The sequence below is a fragment of the Barbus barbus genome (genome assembly GCF_936440315.1).
Source record: "Barbus barbus genome assembly, chromosome: 30".
NCBI lineage: Eukaryota > Metazoa > Chordata > Actinopteri > Cypriniformes > Cyprinidae > Barbus > Barbus barbus.
This window is the reverse complement of record NC_136758.1, coordinates 11724466-11748885: the sequence shown is the minus strand read 5'-3', so window position 1 is coordinate 11748885 and position 24420 is coordinate 11724466. Positions and strand designations below refer to the sequence as shown.

General features: G+C 37.3%; 2 protein-coding genes across 7 annotated transcripts; one reads left to right on the top strand and one right to left on the bottom strand.

Annotated features, from left to right (window-relative positions):
* Positions 1 to 985: 985 nt before the first annotated feature.
* iah1 (isoamyl acetate hydrolyzing esterase 1 (putative)) lies at positions 986 to 5439 on the top strand. Of its 3 annotated transcripts, XM_079385807.1 has the most exons (7): positions 986 to 1130; positions 1200 to 1252; positions 1324 to 1466; positions 1550 to 1714; positions 2497 to 2618; positions 2688 to 2868; positions 5322 to 5439. In XM_079385807.1, exons 1-6 carry the CDS (start codon positions 1068 to 1070, stop codon positions 2859 to 2861), a joined length of 720 nt encoding a protein of 239 aa, XP_079241933.1. In that variant the 5' UTR covers positions 986 to 1067; the 3' UTR covers positions 2862 to 2868; positions 5322 to 5439. The 3 variants fall into 3 exon arrangements, with proteins under 3 accessions (XP_079241933.1, XP_079241935.1, XP_079241934.1); XM_079385808.1 differs by lacking the exon at positions 5322 to 5439 and having other exon boundaries at positions 993 to 1130; positions 1369 to 1466; positions 2688 to 3245; XM_079385809.1 differs by lacking the exons at positions 1200 to 1252; positions 5322 to 5439 and having other exon boundaries at positions 986 to 1149; positions 2688 to 3721.
* On the bottom strand, positions 3362 to 24212 carry LOC306850268 (disintegrin and metalloproteinase domain-containing protein 17-like). Of its 4 annotated transcripts, XR_013782394.1 has the most exons (21): positions 23780 to 24212; positions 23238 to 23370; positions 22440 to 22573; positions 22247 to 22335; positions 21986 to 22163; positions 21164 to 21294; positions 20943 to 21029; positions 17899 to 18012; positions 16983 to 17124; positions 16814 to 16905; positions 16594 to 16746; positions 16319 to 16518; positions 15274 to 15377; positions 15058 to 15192; positions 14487 to 14614; positions 14305 to 14383; positions 14127 to 14215; positions 12944 to 13000; positions 5297 to 5654; positions 4072 to 4162; positions 3362 to 3995 (listed from the first exon to the last, which is right to left on the bottom strand). XR_013782394.1 is itself a non-coding variant. In XM_079385806.1 (20 exons), exons 1-20 carry the CDS (start codon positions 23892 to 23894, stop codon positions 4158 to 4160), a joined length of 2523 nt encoding a protein of 840 aa, XP_079241932.1. In that variant the 5' UTR covers positions 23895 to 24212; the 3' UTR covers positions 3362 to 4157. The 4 variants fall into 4 exon arrangements, 2 of the variants coding, with proteins under 2 accessions (XP_079241932.1, XP_079241931.1); XR_013782395.1 differs by having other exon boundaries at positions 3362 to 4162; positions 5191 to 5654; positions 23780 to 24201; XM_079385806.1 differs by having other exon boundaries at positions 3362 to 4162.
* Between the last annotated feature and the right edge of the window lie 208 nt (positions 24213 to 24420).

Genomic DNA, 24420 nt, shown 5'->3' with positions numbered 1-24420 from the left:
CCAATTGCTCCCCGGGCGCTGCAGCATGGCTGCCCACTGCTCCGGGTGTGTGTTCACGGTGTGTGTGTGTGTGTGTGTGTGGATTTGTTCACTACTCACTGCTGTGTGTGTGCACTTGGATGGGTTAAACGCAGAGCACCAATTTCGAGTATGGGTCACCATACTTGACAATACGTCACGACTTTAAATTCCCGTAGCTTCGAAGGTCTTACAGGTTTGGAACGACATGAGGGTGAGTAATTACAGAATTGTCATTTTTGGGTGAACTATCCCTTTAATAGCTTGAATTTACTACTACAACTAATAAATACTGCATAGTATATGACCTAATATTTTAAAATAGCAGGCGTGGCTATGTTTAAATAGATAAACATATCTATTAAATAGATCAATTAAATAGATAAATAGTATTGCGTGTATACAGCTTATATTTATTTATTATTGCCATTGTTCAATATGTATATAAACTATAAAATAATTTTATTATTATTATTAAGATTTTATTAATTAGCATTACAGGTCTAGAAATCATAGTTTTAACATTAGGCTTCCTTTTATATCCAGGCTTTTTGAGGGGTAAAATAAAAAATATCTTGATTTTTAGTTGATTTGGCATCATAATGCTTGTTTTGTCTTTTTTATTCACTTTAAGTCATTGGAGGTTTGCTGAGGTCCCCTATAGTGGCCCCTGGCCCCTTAGTTAATAACCAATTATTAGTTTATTTATAATAATAAATTGCCCTGTTTAGAATGGACTGAATAACACACTTTATGGTCATTTATTTATTTATTAAATAGTAAATTGCTATGTTTAGAATAGACAGAATGACACCTTAATAATATGCACTCTATTTGGTTTATTTATTTAATAGTAAGTGGTCGTGTTCTCGGCGCGCGCTGTAGTCTTTGAAGACAGGGAAGCAGTCACGCGCTTTAGTCACGCGAGAGAGGATTCAATGCGAGGAAGTGAACGAGTCAAAGATTCGAACACTGAATCGTTTAGAAACGAAGCACCACATTGACATTGTGCTCCTAGTAGACTGAAGTCGCCAGGTGTTGCTGTAACTATGTCGACACTAAAGAAAGTTATATGGCCCCAAATCATCCTCTTCGGCGACTCAATAACGCAGGTAACATTTTGGGACACAGGTCAGTTTTGGTTTTATTCTTTACTCTGACATGCCGTGTTTTTGTTTCAGTTTGCGTTTCAAGCGAACGGATGGGGATCCGAAATCTCTCATAAACTCGCCAGGTACAGATTTTATGACAGCACGGATGTATTATTGCATTTTTGATGATTTTATCACTCCTTTCATTTATTAGAAAATGCGACGTAGTAAATAGAGGCTTGTCGGGTTACAACACAAGGTGGGCTAAGACTGTGCTTCCTCGCATCGTGCCCATTTCTGATGCCCCCATTGCGGCTGTGACCGTCTTCTTCGGCGCTAATGATTGTGCTTTGGAAGGTAAGAACATTTCAAGTGTCATTTCAAGATCTAAACACCAGCGGCAGTGATACTATGAGACACTTACAAACGTTTCTTCCCAGACAAGAACCCCGCGCAGCACGTGCCTCTCCAGGAGTTCACGGAGAATTTAAAAGATATTGTCAAATATCTGCTGTCTGTAGTAGGAATATCCAATGACAAGATCATCTTCATCACACCACCACCACTTCAAGAAGCCGCCTGGGAGAAAGAGTGCTTGCTAAAAGGTGACACACCTCCTGAATTTAGGCTGTGTTCAATACTAGTGTACTGCATGCTGCACAGTGTTAGAAAATAGCATGTACACGGTAGTATTCTATACTGCCATCATATGACCTCATTAGTTTTAATTAAAATAATGAAGTTTATTTGGAATTTTAACTCAATTTTATGTTAAAATGTTTGAACTATAAACAGCCTGAACAAATAGTTCAAAGATGATAATCATGCTGGGTTCTTCATTTGAGAGCCTTGCATTGAGGGATACAGTACTGCATTTTCATTGGTGAGAGAGAGAACACACTTAATTATTACATTAAGAAATTACATAATACCAGTAAATAAAACTTAACATTAACAAACATTAGTTACACTATAAACATGTATTTCGGTTCCCCTTACTTTACAACAATTTTTTAAAAAGAATAGAAAAATATACGATATAAAACCATTCTTTATAAACAACATCTGCTGTTAATACATTTTTACTCAAATCCTTGCAAAATACCCATTTATTTCTGAAATTATAACCAGATCACTTCATTAGACACGCAACAGTGTCATGTGACAGCAGTGTAACAAATTATATGAAACATGTATTGCTGCACATTGCATGCTGCTTCACATACTATTTAACAAAAATACTTGGCAGTATATAGTGTGAAGCAAGCACAACTTAAGCATTTAGTTACAATGATAGCCTCAGTCTCTCTATCCCTCTCTCTCTCACACACACACACATAATGAATATGGTGGTGTGTTTAAATGCTCTTTTTTTTTTTTTTATCAGGTTCAGCTTTGAATCGTCTGAACTCTGTGGCTGGTCAGTATGCGCAGGCCTGTGTTCAGGCTGCTGGACAGTCTGGTGTGGATGTTCTAGACCTCTGGACACTCATGCAGAAAGACGGACAGGTAACACATGCCGGCAAAACCATAAATATAGTGAATTAACATAAGAATACAAACAGTTTTTCCCCTCAGGATTTCTCAGTATATCTTTCGGACGGACTTCATCTCTCTGATAAAGGCAATCAGTTTGTGGCAGAGCATTTATGGACACTTCTTGAGGCGCGAGTGACTGATTTGCCCTTCATTCTGCCTTACTGGGGGGATGTGGACCCAAAATGCCCTGAGAGCAGCCTACTGTGTGATTAAAACACAGGTCAGATGATGCACAGCGTGCAAAACACCATTCAGTTCCTATAGTTTATATTTGGACATTTTTGGATACGCTTCTCATCCTAAATTGTGTAAGGACCATCCACTAGTCACGACTTGATTTGAAAACAGGAGGTGTTTGAAAACGGGAGTTACTCAAGTTAAATCACAGATGTCATACATAATGTTTAATATTCTGCCAAAAATATATTTAGATTTCTGAACGATTAATGTTTAGGTGAGGCCAATTGCTTTATTGAGCTTCTTATACGCACTAAGCTTTTTAGTAGGGACAATAATGGCTTTCATTTCTAGGTCTTCTGGGAATATCAAATATATTTTCTTTCAGGGTAATAAAATAATCAGAAACACTTCAGCGTAGAGGCAGTTTATTCATGTGGCTTCAAACCCCAAGAATAGGCTACATGTTAAATAAATGTGACATAACCAAGCATCAAAAAAACACACACACTGAATGATAGCAGAAGGAGATCAGATACAGCTGTCTACATCCAAGTGAGATGTTTTAATTACTTCTGATTTGATATACAGGAAAGTAAGAAGCAATACAAAATATATATTTTGTCATTTGAATTATGGCACATTAAAACTTTACAAGATCTTAAAATTCGACTAATAGTTAAAGTCAGATATTTCACAGTGGGGGAATACTATATCGATTGATTTTGGTCACACCTATACAACAGTTTTTAGTGGCAAAAAGAGAAAATCTATGAAATATGCACATCCATCGGCTCTGTAATCAGTGTTTCACATATTCATACTGCTTTATTAAAATGACACGAGATGCTATAGAGTATATAGTAGTACAAATTAAACTGAACAAACCTTAATGCAAAACAATTGTGCAATTTCTATCATTGGAGCCTTAAGAACACACAAAATAAAACTCATTATAAATTGAATCTCGTCTTACAGTTTCCAAACACGTATGACATTTAATTCATAAACATATGGCATAGGACATGCATAGCTTGAATCTTCTCAGCAAGTCGACCAGTGTAACATCAAAAGTATAGTCATGCAGTAGTCCTGCTGCTCATGTTCTTAATGAGGTATACATGCACTATAATTTGCACTACTGGATGTATGTTACAAGGCACATACTGACTGTATTAAAAGAATATTAAATACAAGTTAAAAGGATAGTTTACCAAAAATAACAAGTCTGTCATCATTTACTCACCATCATGTCATTCCAAACCCAGAAGTCTTTTAATCATCTTCGAAACCTGCATTCTCTCCAATCAAAAGTCCATTCTCCCAAAACTTTCATACTTGAAAAAAATCATGAATACATTATAATCAACGCTTTATATGATGAACAGATTTAATGCTAGATTTTATTCTCATCTATACATTGATCAACACACAAATCATTTCTGGTAAATAGAATGCAAATATAAGGTATCTCTTCAGAAGACCTGGATTAAACTATATTTGATTCATACAGATTTACGGTGTCTTTATGAACATTTTGAAGTGCGAGTTTTGGCAGAATGAATTTTAAATGATGGACAGATCTCTCTCAGGTTTTATTAAAAACATCTTCATTTGTGATTTTTGGGTTTGAAATGTCATGAAGGTGAGAAAATGATAGCATCGTTTTCATATTAAGGTGAACTGTCCCTTTAAGATCTAAGGACGGCACCGGTGATTGTCAATTACCACAAAACATTATTTTGATTTGTACTTCGGTTTATAAAAACAACAAAAAATGCCTAAAGAGAAACAACAGACATATATAGGGCCAATGTAAAATTATTAAAGGAATGGTTCACGCTAAAATTAAACTTCTGTCATCATTTACCCAACCTTGTGATTTTCAAACCTGTATTACTTTTTCCAGTGGAACATAAAAAGAAGATATTATGTACACTGTTGCTACTGTTTCTGTCCATACAATAAAAGTCACTGGGGTCCAAAAGAATATTTGACCCCATTGACTTCCATGCATCTGTGTTTCCACAAAAGAAAGTCAGTCATACAGGTTTGAAATGGCATCAAGGTGAGTAAAAAAATTATTTTTGAAGAAACTATCCATTTAAACGCATAGACTTTTGTCATTTTGCTGGCTTCTGAAACTGCTGAGTCATATTTCACAGCCAAAGATGCTGTCCAAAGCTGTATGGAATTTATTCCTTTAATTTTTGAATTGACCAAATGCAAAGTCATTTCTCTTGGCAGTTTCTGACATGCTTTTAAGTAGCACTGTATTTTTAACAACTATAACTGTGCATTAAAGGAATGCTACAAAATTTCTAAGAACCAACCAAAATGTGTCAGCAGTTTGCACATCACGTACACTTTTAAATGCACCAACAAAACGAAGCCTGATTGCACCCTGATCCTCACAGCTCAAGTCATTTATGACTCATGCCAGTGTCAGTCTCAGCACTCCGTCTCCTTACTGTCAATGCGCGCCTGTCTCGTCAGCCGTCTCTTGTCCCCGCGGGATGGCGTTGCCTGTCCGGTGAGGTCCTCGAAGGACCTGGCAGCTGTGTCGCTTTGACGGAAGCCGGACTCCTCGTCCAGGTGAGAGGAGTCTCCGCTGGGGTCCTCCTCGATTGTGGCCATTCGCAGCGGATCCGCTTTGAGTGCGGCGGAGAGGTCGGCAGGGTCTGGGCTGGCGAGCGTCTCCTGTGCCGGTGAGACGCCGGGGCCTGTGGGGCCCAGTGAGGGCTGAGGTCGCGCTGCCGCTGAATGCAGATGAGGGCCCTTCACAAAGCGGATGGGCGCCGATTCCAGACCACTCATCAGCTCTGTGCTCTAAGGACAGAATTTGTGATGGAATAAGTAAGGGAGACTTATCGTAGTATTCACAACATCTTGCATAAATAGGGATGGGCATGAGTACTCGGAAGTGACAGCAATGATTGATTATCAAAGTACTGTGTATCATAGATTTTTACTTTCTTCCTGCCAAAAACATTTAGACCAGTGGTTCTCAAAGATATTTCTGCTGAAAATGCTGCTTGATTTTTATTAAAGGGGTCATCGGATGCCCATTTTCCACAAGTTGATATGATTCTTTAGGGTTTTAATGAAAAGTCTAACATACTTTGGTTAAAATTTCTCAGTGATAGTGTAAAACAACACCCTTTTTACCTTATCAAAATCCGCTTTGCAGAAATCAACTCGTTTTGTTGCATGTTGCTTTAAATGCAAATGAACGGAAACATACACTTATGTTTAAATACCTGTTTTGGCTGGTATTCTGGTAAACACAGTCAGTTATATCTTAAGTGAACCGAAACAGCTGAGAAAGAAACTGGATGTGTATCAGTATTAGGTACGTGCATTTGGTCTTAAAGAGACAGAAGCCTATAAATACCTGCAGTGAAGAGCACTATTGTGTTATTTTACAATTATTACATTTCTGCACCTGAATACTAATGTTACTGACTTTATTAGTAACTTTGTTGTATTCATCTATGCTTGTAATTTGTGTAATTGTTCTTGTTTGACTTTAGTAGTTCAGCTAGTACTCAAAGTAAGCTTTCAGTAATTAATAAAAAACAAACTTTCTTTGTTTTTTGCTGATCCAAAAAGTAATCTGATCCGTGACTAAAAATCCATAATATGATCCGAACCGCGAGTTTGCTGTAGGTGAAGCTGGATCACGAATGATTTGCGCGAACATAGATGCATTTAGGTAGATCGGGAGGCGCATTCCCTTCACAAACAAAAGTAATCCACTGTGTCTTCAGCGGCTCAGATGTCGAGAGTAAACGACGACTACTATGTTCATTATTACATCCAACAACAAAACACCTCAATCGCTTAGAAGACATTCTTGTCTATGTCCCTGCTCCAGCATCGAAACAAGAGCTGTTACAGCTCACACAGGGCGGGTCTAAGGTAAGACGGCCGTGTCAATCAACTATCGTGGGAGCGGCCTTGGTCCGTGTGACGCCACACAGACAAGAAGCTGAGAATGGCATGATTTGAAAAAGGGGATATTACTTTTAGGGATTAAATAAAAACCACTGGGTGGATTTTTATCATTATAGGGTGGTTGTGTACACACACTGCCAACACACATTTAAGTTCAAACAACCTGTAAAAGTACATTTTGCATCCGATGATCCCTTTAAGAGAAACTAGCAGTGCTGATACATGAAAATTCATTTTGTGATTTTAAAAAGATACTAATTCTGTATATTTTTCAATAAATATAATTATTAATGGGAGAAATAAATTATTTCAGTTTACACTTTTTTGTTGTTTGTAGCAATTTAAGTATTTCTAATAAATATAATTTAGTCATTTTAAGTTGTCCCGTGGCCCCCTTGGAAGTTTGATGGTTATGAACTACTGATTTAAACATAACACAGTGAAACAAAAACAAAAGGGTTCCTAGAACCCTTTGAACAAAAAAAGTGGTTTTAAACTATTTTTAACATGCCATCTTAACCCTTATGCTATGTTGGGGACGTTTTCGTCCACTATGGGGTGCTGTTGAGTCTTAATTTGGCCACAACTTTCTCTGTGTTTCAGCAAATGGAATGATTATTGGTGACAAATCTTATTTTGACACACATTTTGGGAAAGTGCTTTGAAAATTTTCAAAAACTCAATACACTGTGGGCAAATTCACTACCCTTTCGGGATGAAAACATCCACTAAATTAAACTGCTGTAAAAATGTATCAGATAAATATTTTTTTCAATTTTTGTTTTGCATAAATCTGTTAAAATCAACCTCAGTCCTGATCAAAACTACTAAATGTTTAAAAAAATCCAGGATTTAATTGCCAAATTCATAAATGATGTCACTGATTTGGGGAAAAAAGAAACACAAAATGACTTTTCAATATAAAAAGTGATTGTGGACTGGATATTTTTTAACCTTTTATCACAGTCTTGGACATGTCAAAGATTAGTAACAACATTGGCTTTGATGCATTGTTAGTTTTTGTGCAGCATCAGATTTGAATTTTTTCTCCCTCATTTACTGTTTGTGGCTGTTTTGCCCCATTGACTTCCATTATAACGACATTTTTTGATTGCAATGCCATGACACCATATAATCATGCATTCTTGATTGTTGGTGGTTTTCCCTGTTGGGAAGAGGTAAAATTTGTAATTTTTACTGTTGCTCACCAGGTAGCACCATTAACCCTTTAGATAGGCCTGTGCAAAAAAAAGGCTTTCTGGCTATATGGGGTATAACAAGTTCAAGTTGAGCTTTATTGTCATTCTGCTACATGTGTGGACATATAGTGAAACGAAATGTCGTGTCTCGCAGGACCACGGTGCTACATACTAGTTAAACATAAGATAAACATACAACAATGCAAGTATAAAAAAAAAAAGGGGGGATCTGACTATAGACAAAAATAGACCATCTGATTATACATGTACTATAAATACTATAACTACTATACCTAGTTGCCTAGACATACACAAACTGAGACTGTACAAGAACTTAACATATATACTGTACATGAAATTGTGCAAAAAAACAAAATTGTATATATATTTCGTACATTAAATTGTGCAGATTAAAGAGAGATTTTGAGGGAAGCAGCGCATAGTGCAAAAAGATTTGTAGTGCAATTCACTGTCCGTTGTAGGGTCTTGCGGTCAGCAGCACTGCAGTTCCCATACCAGACAGTGATGCAGGTGGTCAGCACACTCTCAATGGTGCCCCTGTAGAAAGTGGTGAGGATGGGTGGCAGGAGACTTGCCCTTTTCAGCCGGCGGAGAAAGTGGAGGCGCTGTTGTCCCTTCTTGTTGAGTGACGTGACGTTGGTGGTCCAGGTGAGATCCTCTGAGATGTGCACCCCCAGGAATTTAGTGCTGCCGACTCTCTCCACGGTTGAGCCGTCGATGGTCAGTGGGGGGTGGTCAACAGAGTTTCTCCTGAAGTCCATCACAACCTCTTTTGTCTCACATTGAGGGACAGTTTGTTAGCACCACACCATTTCGCCAGCTGTGCAACTTCCTCTCTGTAGAGCGTTTCATCATTGTTGCTGATGAGGCCTACCACAGTTGTGTCATCAGCAAACTTGATGATGTGGTTGGAACTGAACTTGGCAGTGCAGTCGTGAGTCAGCAGCGTGAAGAGCAGCGGGCTGAGCACATAGTCTTGTGGGGCACCTGTGCTCAGTGTGGTAGTGCTGGAGGTGTTGCGGCCGACACGGACTGACTGAGGTCTTGCAGTTAAAAAGTCCAGGATCCAATTACAGAGGGGGGTGTTAAGGCCCATCAAGTTTAGTTTGTGGATGAGCTGTTGTGGATTATAGTGTTGAATGCTGAGCTGAAGTCAATGAACAGCATTCTTACATAGGAGTCTTTCTGTTCCAGGTGAGTAAGAGCTAGGTGGAGAGTGGTGGATATTGCATCGTCCATGGAACGGTTTGGACGGTATGCAAACTGGAATGGGTCCAGCGTGTTTGGGAGACTGGACTTGATGTGATACATGACTAACCTCTCAAAGCACTTCATCATGATTGGGGTCAGTGCTATGGGACGATAGTCATTCAGACAGGACACGGGTGACTTCTTTGGTACTGGAATTATGGAGGTGGATTTGAGACACGTGGGGACGACTGCCTGGCTCAGCGAGGTGTTGAAGATGTCTGTTAGGACATCAGTCAGCTGTGCAGCACAGTCTCTCAGTACACGTCCAGGTATGTTGTCAGGGCCCGCAGCCTTTCGTGGGTTAATCCGGGACAGGGTCTTCCTTACATCGGCTGGAGAGAGACCAGGTCGTTTGGAGATGTGAGTAGTTTCTGTGCAGGTGTGTTGTTCTGTATCTCAAATCGTGAGTAAGAGTGGTTGAATGCATCTGGTAAGGATGTGTCATCGTCACTGGCCTGTGGCGGGGGCTTGTAGTCAGTGATGGTCTGAATGGCTTGCCATAGGGACCGAGTGTCTTTACTGTCTGTGAAGTTGTTGATTTTTTTAAGCATATTGTTGTTTTGCCTTCTTGATGCCATGAGACAGATTGGCTCTTGCTGTGTTGAGGGCTGCTTTGTCTCCTGATCTGAATGCTTCATCTCTGGTCTTTAGCAGCCCACGAACCTCTGCTGTCATCCATGGCTTCTGGTTGGCACGTGTGGTAATGGTCTTGGTGACAGCATATTATAGTGTGTGTGTGTGAGAGAGAGAGAGTGTGAGAGAGACCTTTGCGCACTTACCTTGATGTATCTGAGAAAATCAAAATATGCATAAAAAAAGTTGTCACAAGTGACAGTGAAACCCTGGAGTCCTCCTGTCATCTCTATGACGATACGCTTTCCCTGACCCACCTCTGCAGCATCACCCGTCTTACCCAGGTAAATGTCACACCTCCAGGCATAGGATGTGGCAACATCAGCAGTCACCCAAATTTTTAGTCCATATTTGGCTGTTTTTTTTGGCATGTACTGCCGAAATCTACATCGCCCTTCGAATGGCACAAGCTGCTCACGTAGGCATGGAGATCTGTGGAGTCCACCCCGGTCCAGTTTCTCATTGTGCAGCGCCCATGGAGGTTGGTCATGCTGACAATGAGGTCTATCATCTCCTCCGTACAAAACAGATTGAACACAGAATCCACGTTCTGGACCCCTGCGATGGCATAAGGTGTCGGCCCTGGAGTCACGCCTCTGGCAGGCTGAAGAAAGGGAGTTGTCTCCACGTTGGTGGAAAACCACACTTCGCTGTTTCTCCCAATCCACCCAGATCCAGGATCCTCTGAATCCTCCTCGCCCTTCAGTGGAAGCTGGAGAGGACGATGAGGGTGCCACAACAAAATCAGGATCTGACTCTCCTGAGTCTGTGGTGTCAGAGGGAGAAGACAATACATCCTGCAGCTCGCTGGAGGGGTCAGGCTGCATAATCATTTCTAAAACTTCAGTACAATCAAGCCCTTTCTCATGTTGCTTGCTGCTCTTCTCACCATCAAATGACCAGCAGGATGGCATGAAAGTGTTTAAATCCACTTACCTTGTTTTTGTTTAGTCTGTACTTCTCACCATCAAAAGACAGCAGGTGCATAAATACACTTACTTTGTTTTTGTTTACTCCACGTAGTTCTGAGAGCTGAGGTGCATATTTAGATTTTCTCAGATATATCAAGGTAAGTGTGCAAAGGTCTCTCTCACACACACACACACACACTATAATATGCCGTTATACTCCATATAACTCCATATGCAAGCCAGAAACTAAGCTTTGTTACTTTTGCACAGGCCTATCTAAAGAGTTAATGGTGCTACCTGGTGATCAACAGTAAAAATTACAAATTTTACCTCTTCCCAACAGGGAAAACCACCAACAATCAAGAATGCATGATTATATGGTGTCATGGCATTGCAATCAAAAAATGTCGTTATAATGGAAGTCAATGGGGCAAAACAGCCACAAACAGTAAATGAGGGAGAAAAAATTCAAATCTGATGCTGCACAAAAACTAACAATGCATCAAAGCCAATGTTGTTACTAATCTTTGACATGTCCAAGACTGATAATAGGTAAAAAAATATCCAGTCCACAATCACTTTTTATATTGAAAATAAATAATTTTGTGTTTTTTTTCCCCAAATCAGTGACATCAATTATGAACTTGGCAATTAAAGAGTAAAAATCCTGAATTTTTTAAAAAACATTTAGTAGTTTTGATCAGGACTGAGGTTGATTAACAGATTTATGCAAAAAAATATCTATCTGATACAATTTTACAGCAGTTTAATTTAGTGGATGTTTTCATCCTGAATATAACGAAAGGGTGGTGAATTTGAACAATACACAAGGGTTAAAACTGTGACTCAATAGCAAAATGCGATACAAAGACATCTGAATGATGTTTGTGTACGTAAACCAACTACTGATATATGAAAACATTTATTTATTATTATAAACATTTGTTAATTTTTTGCATTTAAAAATACAATTTGTATCATTTTTTATTTTGTTTTTATATTTATTATCTTTTTATAATAGCACTTTTACTGAAACTTGGACAAATTATAATTTTAATTCAGCTTTTTTGCATAATTTAAAATACAACCATTTGTATTATTTTTTATTTTTATTTTATAATAGCACATTTACTGAAAAGTCTTTACAAAAGTGGGCAGAAAGCTTATTTTAAATAATTATATATATTAAAACATAAAACATTTGTACCATCTCTAGGATCAAATTTTGATCAATTTTACAAATTTTTTAATACACAATTATAGTTATACAGTATAGATAAAACTAGAACAAATTGCGAATAAATCTATTACAATACACAAAAATAATTCATATATGTGTGTATATATATATATATATATATATATATATATATATATATATATATATATATATATATATATAAAGAAATGTAAATGTATACATGATTTTAATTACATAGTAGTGCAGTTATATTATTCTGATTCATCTGTCAAGTACGACTAGACAAACTGATGCTCATCCCTATACAAAATATAAACAGCATGCTACACTTGAGTTAAATGCAGAAAAATATGCATCTGCCAAATCAGTAACGGTCCATTCACATCTCTTGAACCAAATCAAATGAAGAGGGGGGTACCCGTAGCGTATGCAGTATCAAGAGAGTTTCAAAGCCGTGCATTTAAAACACTCCAGTACTGAACTGCATCCAAAAACAGCAGAAACCGGCAACACATCCTCATGGACACCGAATGCACGAGACATACAGGACAAGCTGAACTAAACGCAGTCAGTCCGTCTGACACGTCACAACCAGCGCAGCACGCTCCAACTCATCACACTCAGGGGGCACAGCGGTGCGGGGGCCGTTTGACGCTCACTCACCTGAGTTGAGAGCTCTACTACACACCTCCACCACCATCTGCTGCAGTTCCACAAGGGTCAAAGCAAACAAGCCACAAGTCATACATTTGCAGCCACGCTCGCCCATACTCGCCCTGATAAAAGACGCCATGCTAACTGGATGAGCAAGTTATTATGTTACTTTGGGGTGCTGGGTGACTTTAATGCAGGTTTAGTTTGTTAGTTAGTCTGTTAGTAATCTGATCTCTGCTGCAAGAGAAAGGAGCCATGGTGGAGTTGTAGTTTTGTGACAGAAGGACTTACACTAGGGTACACCATGGTTTTGGAGTTTTCCTCATATTGCTGATCCAGTTTCTTGTCCTATTAATGAGCAAAGAGAAACGATCATTGTAATGTCTTATCTTTGAAGGGCTCGTTTAGTCAAAAATTACAACTCTGTCATCATTTACTCACCATAGTACTTACATAATTACAACAGAAGTTTCTGAATATGACCGCAATACAAATGAGATTATGGCAAAATACCATCAAATTTCAGTCTGTTCCTCACAGTGCTATTTCTGAATAAAACTGGAATTTATTTAAGTTTACAAACTGTACAAAACAAGTATCCCATACACTTAAAAAAAACGATCAAAGATAAAAAATTAAAAAAAAAAACAAAGTCATTGGCTTATTTCCTTTTCGGTCCTAACTAAAGTTTTTTTGTTGTTGATTGAAATAAAGCTGAAATAAAATAAACTAGAAATATCAGATGAAAACCTATGAAAAATTAAATGAATGTTTTAAAATAAGCTTTTAAAATGACTAAAACAGAAATAAAACTAAAACTAAATAGAAACATTAAATAACAAAACCATAATCATAACACAACAAAATTATAAAAACTTAAACTAGTTTATCAAAATGACTAAATATTACATTTAAATGAAAACTAAAAGTATTAAAAAAAGCTCATTTAAAATATTAATAAATACTATAATAGTACATACATATTGCTAACATACTGATTAAAAATATAAATATCTTAAGTGCATATGTTAGTATTTTTAATTATAAATAAAAAGTATATATGTGACCCTGGAGCACAAAACCAGTCTTAAGTCGCTGGGGTGTATTTGTAGCAATAGCCAAAAATACACTGTATGGGTCAAAATTATTGATTTTTCTTTTATGCCTACAAAAATGAAAAGCGAATTCAACCCTAACCTTTATTAATAAATACTATAAGTGTATAAATAATGCTAAAATACTAATTCCTCACACACAGTCATCACTTGGCTTTAGAATACTTGAAATATAGCATACAATTCAAATGGACCACTTTTATAATACTTTTAGGGAGCTTTTTGTAGATTGACTGTCAAAATTCAAAACAGTTGCACAGAAGCAAGTCAAATGAGTGTGAGTAAATAATGACAGGGTGGGCTATCCCTTTAAGAAAAATCAATCAAGAAAAACACATTGACTGTGAAATAAGTCTCACCACACAGTGCACAAGTATGCTTAGGGGAATCCAGAAGACGAGAGAGAAGACCACCACTGATCCAACTATGTTGTCAGCCAAGAACTTCCCTGCACATTGACAGAAAAGGGTCACCACTGGCATTTACAATACATACAGAAAAAGTCCTAGCTTAATTCACCCTGCTATCATCCCTTACCAAATGTGTTGATGTCCAGTTTGTCAATGAAGTCCCATAAACGTTCGATGACATCTTGGACGTGCTTCATGCATTTACCCTGGAATGAACAACACCACAGCATTTATCACGCTCGTGAATAGAAAACACTATTCAGTCTGATAGTTGATCATTGTCAAAACATAGACAAGAAGTGTACTCACTGCCCCGTCACAGAAGCCAACGGTACAAGGTTTGCCCTTGCGCAGGTAAATAAATGACCCTTCATTGTCAAAGGGAGTGCACAGCCCGCTACTGCTTCTACAGCACACTTTACACGAGTTCTCAGTCTCTGAAAATCATCACAGCAAATGGACAGACTCAGCACTACTGCATTCATAATTACAGGTAAAACATTGAACACTATTATTAGTATGTGTGTTTTGGTACTAGTTTCAGTGTACATCAACCCTCTCAATTAATTAGTGAGCCAATATAACACAATTTTGATATGGTACGGATCGCAGTTTCTGTTTACATATATCTGAAGTCAATGTGTAAAATAGCCAAAATAATCCCATAATTTCAGTCGTTTTTATACATCTCACCTGCTGCCATTATATACAGAAGACTGTGGATAGTTGTCATACAGTCTGTATTTACTGATTTTAATTTTGAGACTAACCTTTCAAAAAAATTATATATATATAAAATTATTTTTTAACTGGTCATCCAGTTAGATCTCTTGGTTGGGCACTAGTGAACACAGGGAGGAGGGTCTGTTGGGACATTTACCATTGCAGGCACAGGACTCAAGACTATGCACGGCCTCACAGAAAGGCATGCACTCGCCCTTCTGACATCGGCCCTTGTCCACACACTCTGTATTATCATCCAGGTTACCAGGGGTGGGGCACTCACTGCTGTTGCCTAGGGATACACAAGGGTAAAACTTTAAATATAACTGATGTAGACCACTGCTACATTGACACTGGAGAGTTCTATGCTCACCTGTGCACCTTGATGTGCCCTTGCAGGTGGCGGTGATGATCTCCTGACAGATCTTATCTGCACTTTCAAACTTACATTTCTTGCAGCAGGGGCTGTTTCTGTCACTGAGGGTCACAGACAACAATATCAGCCACAGATACTGACAGAACAATGAACCACACTTCTTAATAAAACTTTTTTGAAACTATATTCTGACTTTTGACTACTAAACATCGACAGTCGATGTAATATGCTTCTGTTGAAGCCATCAGCCAGCATAATTAAACTTAATTGCAAAAATGGACTTATCCAATTTCAATTCCCATGAATATATATAAAATATACTCTATTCCTGTGATGCAAAGCAGAATTTTCAGCATCATTACTCCAGTCTTCAGTGTCACATGATCCCTCCGAAATCATTCTAATATGCTGATTTTCTGCTTAAGAAACATTTCGTATTATCAATGTTGAACACAATCGTGCTGTTTAATGTTTTTGTAGAAGCCATGATAATGTTTTTTTTCAGGATTCTAAGATAAATAGAAAGTTCAAAAGCATTTATATGAAAAATAAATCTTTTGCAATATTACAAATATCTTTACTGTCACTTTTTTATCAGTTAAATGCATCTTTGCTGAATAAAAGTATTAATTGCTTAAAAATTCACTGAATGGTAGTGTATACAGTACACACTATTTTAAAACTTTTATTATATAATATTATTAAATTGTATTTTTAAAATTATTATTTGATAACGCTATTCATTGTGCATAAAATAACTTAAAATACATTACAGGTTTTTCCTCAATTTTCATATACATTTGTATTTTATGTAATTAAGTTAATATTATTTAATTTATTTATATTAGAAAATAATTTATTAATATTGTGATTTATTTCTGAACTGGTTGGTTTGGTTCGTGACTTAGATTGGGGTATTTTTTTTAAATGCCTATACAATGAATAGAAAAAATACTTTGAGAAACAAGACCACTGAAACAGTGTGTGGTCACGATATCTGATCGATGCTGATGTATTGGTCTATCACTGTTAGCTTCTTTACCTGCATTGTGCCTGCTTCCTGAATTTGCACTTAGCTGTGCAGCAGGGGTCATCATTGAGATGAAGGAGTCCAGGGTCACAGTCTTCATCCTCCTCCACACGGGAGTTCCCACACAGCTTACTGCTCCTCTCCTTAAAGCACTGATGGGCCTTGATCTTTAACGTCCTACTGACAGAGAACTTGCTACAGCTGGAGAAGCGCTGAGGGTAAAATAAAACCAGTGAGTAAGTAAAGTGGCTACATGTAAAGGGGAATCAGTACAGCATGCATAATACCTTGTTGTTGACGTGATCTCCGCTGACCGCAATTGGGTACATGACAAATTTGCCACCCTGGTCGTCGCTGGGCGCACAGCCAGGTATGTTGTCTGGATCGTGTTCTGCTCCAAAGTTGTGCCCGAGCTCATGAGTTGTTACAAGATCTGCTTCCTGGAAAGATAAAACATCAGTGTGCTGCCTGCTAGTATATAAGATGCAAGTGGTATTTAAAGCAAACCTTGGTCAGAATAGTTTTCCCATAATTCATGGTGCTTGTCAAGCCTGTGTTTAGGTAGCTGGGTTTCTTGACGGTTTGTGATGGATAGTAGGCTGTAAAACAGGAATATGCAAGGTCAAGAACATTTGAAGAGTGGAAGTGCACTGATCACAGTTGAAGAGATCCTTACGTTTAGGGCAGAGTCCTCCCAATCCCTGTTTGGAAGGAGCCACGTATGCCAGACCCAGAGTGCCATCATCGAAGTCCTGATAGGTGAAGAGATGGGCAAGGCAAACTGTAGAGGCGTTGTCTGCAATGTCATAACTGAATTGCTAAAGAGAAGCAAGATAAAGATGGTGAGGGTCTACAAATATGTGATTGAGGGATCCAGACAAATAAACTTGTTGTGTAACATAATTTACATAAATTAACATTTTAATTCGTCATTTTATTAACATGATAATGGTTCCAGTACATCATTCAAACAACGTTTACCTTACAGTTGATATGACCAATATTTTTATATTGGTCATTAATTTTTTTTTAAAGTCCATTAATAAATTAAGTAATTAATAATGAATTTAAATAATATGCAAACAAAAATATGTATCTTTAAATATAGGTTGTCACATGAACATACTTTTAGTAATTATACTGATGTAAGGTTCACAACCCTAAAATGCACCACAGTAATGAATCCTGGTTCATTGAGAATTAAACAAGAAAAATGAGTCTGTTGTGAAGGGATTCATTGACTGAGTGAATCTGATTCAAATCGCTAACTTGCAATTAGGTTAGAGGCTGGTTCATGAATCTTTTCCACTGATTCATTAAAAAGAATCAATTCTTAAGAGTCGATTTCTTAGTGATTCAGACATCATGCTGTCTTTAAGTGTGCAAGAAACACTGGTAAACACCGTAATGAAATTATATTTAACAAATATTAATTATTTTCTTTATTTTGAAATACTGTCTTAAAAATAACTTTTACTTATTAATACAATACAGAATACAAAGCACATAAACTTTACTTTTATTGGACTGTTGTGGAATAATTATAATATTTTGAGCTGTGTATACTGTATTTCTAGGGACACTGCACTTACTTCTAGAAGCTTCTTCACATCCCACACACCATCCTTTCTTCCTAATGGACTGCCATCCATGTTGTAATGAATCTCTCCGTGGGCAACTTTTGTTGGCTCCTTGTTTATGATTATCTGTGGGATTTATATACAACTTAGACAGCAAGATCACACACACAGATCAAAAACTTGGACTCACTGAACAATGAAATGAAGGTGAAAAAAAAGAACTTTGAGCACATGAACTCCACTGTAATGATGGAAAAAGCATGTGTCAGTTAGAGGAAAGCCACTTTTGAAAAAGTGCAACATTGAGTTACACCTGGAGATTGCTACAAGCCATGTGACAAAATCTGGAAACTTTTGTGGTCTGCTGAAACTAACATTAAGCTCTTTGTATTAGAGTTGAGTCAGCTGTTATGATCTGTCTGACTTCAGAGTAGGGGTGTGCGATATGACGATTTTTGATCGTGGACGATAAAAATGTCTCCACGATCTGCTTTTGAAGAAATATCGTAGTATCGCGCTACCGCGCACATTGTCAAATACAGTTCTGGCGCCGCCGTCTCTATGTACTGTACAACACGACATACAGCAGTAGAGTTACTCAGACAGGACACTGCACTTATTCGCGATCGCAAAAGTACATTATTTGCATACAAGCCTTGCTGGTTAAATGTTTAATTCGCGCGCTGGTCTGACGTGCGCTTGTTCTGAGCACATACACCTGAAGCACGCGCGCTAAAACGCCTGTCTAACAGCGCCTGATTACTCAACTAAGTTATATTTTGCGCTAATACTGTCAAAACACACAAGGTTTACATACAGACTGAGTTGGTTATCTCTAAAATGAAAGTAAATAGTTAAGAGAGAAACGGATGCGTGCCTGTTTATTAGATGCGTGCAGCTCTTAAAGGGACAGGACACTAAACGACTGTCATTAAAGGGATAGTTCACCCTAAAATTGAATTTCTGTCATTATTTACTCAGTGGAAAACCAAACAGTTGCTGGTCTACATTGACTTTGATAGTAGGAAAGAAAAATCCTATGGAAGTCACTGAGGACCAGCAACTGTTTGGTTTTCCACCTTCTTCAAAATAGCATTTATAAATGTTCAGCAGAAGAAAGAAACTCATTCCGGTTTAAAACAACTTTTGAGTAAATGATGATATAAAAATAAAACATTATGACAGAATTGACAGACAGATGACAGAATATTAATTTGTGGGGGAACTATTCATTTAACGTTAACAAAACAACAAAACACAAAGAGAAAAATCACTCCCTATTCTTGACTGAAAAACTTTAAAACAGTTGCTTTAGGAATCAGTCTATCTAGTGTTTTATTTTTATATTTGTTCATTCAATTTCATTGAATGCTCTGCTAAATACACCTATTGTACCTGGAAATAAAGCACTGTTTGTTTTATTTGTATATTATGTGTATTTGTAATGTGTATCTTTGTTCTTATTTTTTAATAAGAAAAATAAAATAATGACAAAGATTTTTTATCTTCACCCACTTTGGCCTAAATATCTGCCATGCATCTTTGTCTTTCTAGTTTGGCTGTAATGCTCAGACAACTTGTAAAACCAAAATAGTAAAACTAACAAAGAATCGGGATAAAAATCGTGAATCGTGATATTTCTATAAAAAATCGTGATATGATATTTTTCCCATATCGCCCACCCCTACTTCAGAGTCATCAGTTCTACTAGTGATCAGGAGTGAAAAAAGCAGGATTGTTTTGGGACATTTCTTTAAACCCAAATGACTTTCTTCTGTGGCACACAAAAGGAGGTGTTTTGAATAATGTTCTGGCTGTACTTTCCCATACAGTATAAATGAACGGACAATGGAGCTTTCAAGCTTTAAGGAGGATGCAAAAGCATCACAAAAGTGGTTCATATGACTTGTGTGCTGTATTGCAACTCGTCTGAAGCCATGTGAGAGCTTTGTGTGAGGAACAGAAGTCATACAATTACAAAGTTTTTCATTATTCACTGATAACCTTCAACATTCATCATCAATTAATGAGTTTTAATCAAGAAATGTATTTCATCATAATTCAGAGCGCTTTAATGATCCATTTCAGTGATTCACTCAAAAGACCCTATTTCACAGATCCGACATTATTACCTCTCTCATGAATTGGTGGCTTGAAAGTATATCAAGTAGGGCTGTAACGATATCAAAATCTCATGATATGATAATATCGCAATATGAAGTCCATGATACGATATTTATTGTGATATGAAGTGTTTTTTGTCAAGTGGTTTTGTCACCACTTGACATTTTCCCCTTGAAACGCTGAAACTGAGACAGACTATATCCAGAAGAACTGTGACGTCTCCGAGATGCTTCAAGAAACCTACCTGCAGAACTACAGTACTGTTAAAAGTTTGAGGCACTTGTGTAAAAATGTTGTAAAATGAGGATGCTGTCAAAAAATTGTCATAAATAGATTTTCTTTCTCAATGAACTTCTATTAACTAAATTAAATAAACATTTGGTTTGATCATCCTGTGTGTTTAAAGCAGCTTTTTGCCCTAGGTGCACTTGTGCATAGTTTTTCAGGTGGATTTACAGGTAGGTCTCTTGAAGCATCTTGGAGACATTGTCACAGCTCTTCTGGATTTAGTCTGTCTCAGTTTGTTCTGTTTCTTCATGCCATTCCAGACAGACTGGATGATGACGAGATCAGATCTCTGGCTCTTGTTGTGCAAACAAAAATCTCACTAGATTATTACAATTAATGGCAAAATGAATGTTTCCTACTGAAACACTACAGCAAAAGATAGAAATAACTGACCATTTTAGCTGGTGAAAATACTAATGTTCGAATAATTTTGGCCACCACTGTAACTCTGGGGTAAAAAGAAGTGCTAACCTTGCTTCTAAAATACAAGTGTGAAAAGTACCATTACCCAGAGTTAAAAGCTGGATTTAGAATGACACTAACCCAGGGTTAAACATAGTGTGAAAAGCTCTTAGGAAAATAAAACTCATCTACTGAAATAAAAAAACTAAATTCTAATGAGAACAGAAAAGTATGATCCTGACCTGTTGAATCTGCACACCGTAACCTTTAAAAAACTCATCCCAGGATGTGTTTCTGTATATATCATCCACTCTGTCTATCAGCTCAATCTGAAAGACACAAAACACACAAATTCAATGCATTTTTAATCTGATATCATGGTGTTTATATGCAACCATCTGCTCTGTTGTATACTACAAGTTGAGTGACGGCTCTCTTTTTCAGTTACATTTGCATTGCTCACCAAGTAATTGAGGGTGGTGCTCTCCTCTCCACGGCCCATGTGCTTGAAGAAGCGATGATCTGCCACAAGCAGCAGCGGGCAGGTGTTCTTCTTGTGGTCGTGTGTAGATCTTCTCTCTATGTTGTGAGGCTCTGCATTCAAGAAATAAAAGCATCTAAACATGCTGCACTATAAAATTAAAAAATCAACCAAATAATTATTTCTAATTGCTCAGTTCCAAAGCATCAATATCCATAAATTAATCTACATAATTTAAAGCAACACAATGGGGGAATTCCATGACTAGTATGATAATGGAGAACAAGAATGAAGTTACTGAATTTAATTATTATGCATTGTCTCCAGACTATGTTCAGTTCTTGTAGCAGGAGGTCACTGCCGGGTGACTACATGCTTGAATGGGCGGCCTTTGTCAGACTGATGTATAACTCCTACACACACTCATGCAGTAACCATCTCGCTCATCATGAGCATGTGATGAAAGCTGAATATCTGTTGTGTGTTTAGGCTGCTATCATAATTAAATATGTCTGTCTCAAAACTACTAAAAAAACAAAATGACCTTTAAAGACAACATTTTACAATTACACTAGATTCCATACAGTCAGAGTTCATTTGGTGGTTTAAAAAATTTAATAATTATATATAACTGCAGGGAATTAAATTCCTGTTCCTCAAATTTACAGTTAAAAATGGTCTGCCACCTGAAAGTTTCAGAACCTCATGAAAAAAGGAAATGGGGTTTATTTTGATATCCAGTCTCCAATACTAAATTACCCAAAGTCCTATGTGGTACCGTTCCATACATTTGTAAATACACACCCTCCTCTTGTTCCTTCTGTCCCGCCGCTCTCGCCTCTTCTGGCAGAAGCTCCTGAGCATCAGCGTTCACATATCCACACACTTTGGCTGAGGACAGTCGACTGATGTTTTTAATGTCCTCTGAACGGTACACCAGCAAACGGCCATCAGAGGGTGACTCTGTAAACCGCCACAAGGGCTAAACGAAGACAAGAGTAAAAATTCACGCTGTGAAATTAATATCAAATGCTTTCAAGTATTAAGCATGTTTGAACAAATTACCTCTACATTATATTCAGCCTCTTCAGTAAGAATGTGGGCTGAAAACTCCTCTCCGTCTATGTGTGCCTGAACACGCGAGTGCTCCTCTCCTGTTGAGATAGCAAACAACGATATGTCAATGTATAGTAACAAATGGAAAAAACAAGAATATTCAGTTCTCAGCCAAGGCTGATGTTCTCATCCTATGTCTTACCTACTACGTGTCCTTTATAGTAATTCTGTAACTGAATGTCAAATTGGTCCTCTTTTCCATTCTTGTCTAAGAATACAGCCTTGAAGTTGTCAGTGAAAAGGTCTGTGTTGGTTGTCAAGTACAGCTTGAAGTTCCTTTGAAAAAAGATGTAATCAATGTGTTTTTATTTCAGTGAAACTCTAAAGGAAGAACAAGCCTCTAATCGTGATCTCTTCAGGTCAGAGGTTTAGAGAAGAATAGCATAAACACTAAAAAAAACCCTGTAAAATGAATGAATGGATGGATATGTAAATATGCTAATAAATACATAATATAATTATTATTATTATTATAGAAACCAGGGTGGTCAGAAAAGAATATCACTAACAAAAAATAGCAATTAATATAACACAGAATAAAAATAGGTAATATATTATATTCTTATATATAAAATACAAGTCTATATAATAGAATAAAATAAATAACGATACATGTTTTTATGATAAAAATATGCTAAAAATAAATATACAAGATTATTATTATTATTTTAGAACCACGGGTGGTCCGAGAACAACACAAACAAAAATAAAACAATATTTTTTTTTAAATCAAAGAGTGACAAAGAAGAATAACAAACAATAAATAAATTAAGTAATTTATAATAAAATAATTTAATCATTACAAATAATAAAAAAATGAAAAAGTCGAATATCACGTGATCTGTCTTTAGCAGCCTCTTGGCAACTTCAAGTCTCCTTATTTAGTGCCTTTCACTGTGTAATAGCGAGAGAGTGCTGTGTGTTGATCTGACAGCTTTACCTCTGGAGTGCTGTGAAGCTGACCAGCCGCTCCACATGTGATCGAGCATCAACGTCCCTCTTCCTGACCGAGTGAAGCTGGAGATCTGATGCAGGCACAACATCAAAGTCTGACAGTATGGAGCTGAGCGCATCTGGATGAAGTAAAGCATATACATTTCATTACTCCTACATAATACCACACACACCATTTAAACTTCTCAAATCCCAAAACAATACCTAAATATTAAATACTTGTAAATATAACAATTAAATATTTTTGGTCAGTACTACATCCTACTGTACAACCATACAGTGACCCAAACAGTTTCCACTGCAAGGAAAGTAACTTATATGTAAATGTGTTTTCTATTCAACTGCAAATGCAGCAGCTTCCATGTTGGAGGAAATGAACTAACATAAGCGGTCATGACTGAGTCAAAACAGGAAAAGGAAGCAAGACTGAACTCACCAATCCAGACAACCCCCAAATATCCCCAGATATTTTGGTATATTTAATTTCCTTGTTGAGCCATTTTGAACTGCTTTCTCCGAGTAACTTACCAAACTCTTGTACCTTTTCCTGATTTCTCAAGTCTTCTTCAACAGATGCTGGTTTCACCGCACAATGGATAGAAAGTGGAGCTAATAACACTAAATAAAATATAAAAGACTCCATACTGGCGATGAAGCATCACTTCTGTCAAAGCACCATGTCTGGATGTAAAGCCCGCGGCTGTCAACATCTACTGTCCGTTATTTAACGTTACCAACATTCACGACCACCTTCTGTTCGCTTAATGAACACGACGGTGACAGAGGGCTTTAAATATCAAAACTGACCGGATGGGATCCCGTTGAATGCTGAATGTCCAAAAATACGAGACAATACACCGCGAACCGCCACAGCGCTCAGCTTCTCTCACACTGATTCGCGCTGGATTCTGCTGCGATAACAATCTGAGGAGGAATTCCGCAGAATCTACTTCCGGGCAACGATTGAATTCCCCGGAAGAGGGAACTCTTATTTTGTATTTTGAATATTTTAAATTTGTACTGAGTTGTGCTGAGATTTTTTTTATTTTTTTTTTACCGCAAATAAATAAAATAAACAAAACTGATCTTCTACAGCTAAACAGTTTTTGCATTAAAATTTAAAATTAATATTTTTTTATTTGTGAGGCTTAGAGAAGGCATTCAGATAC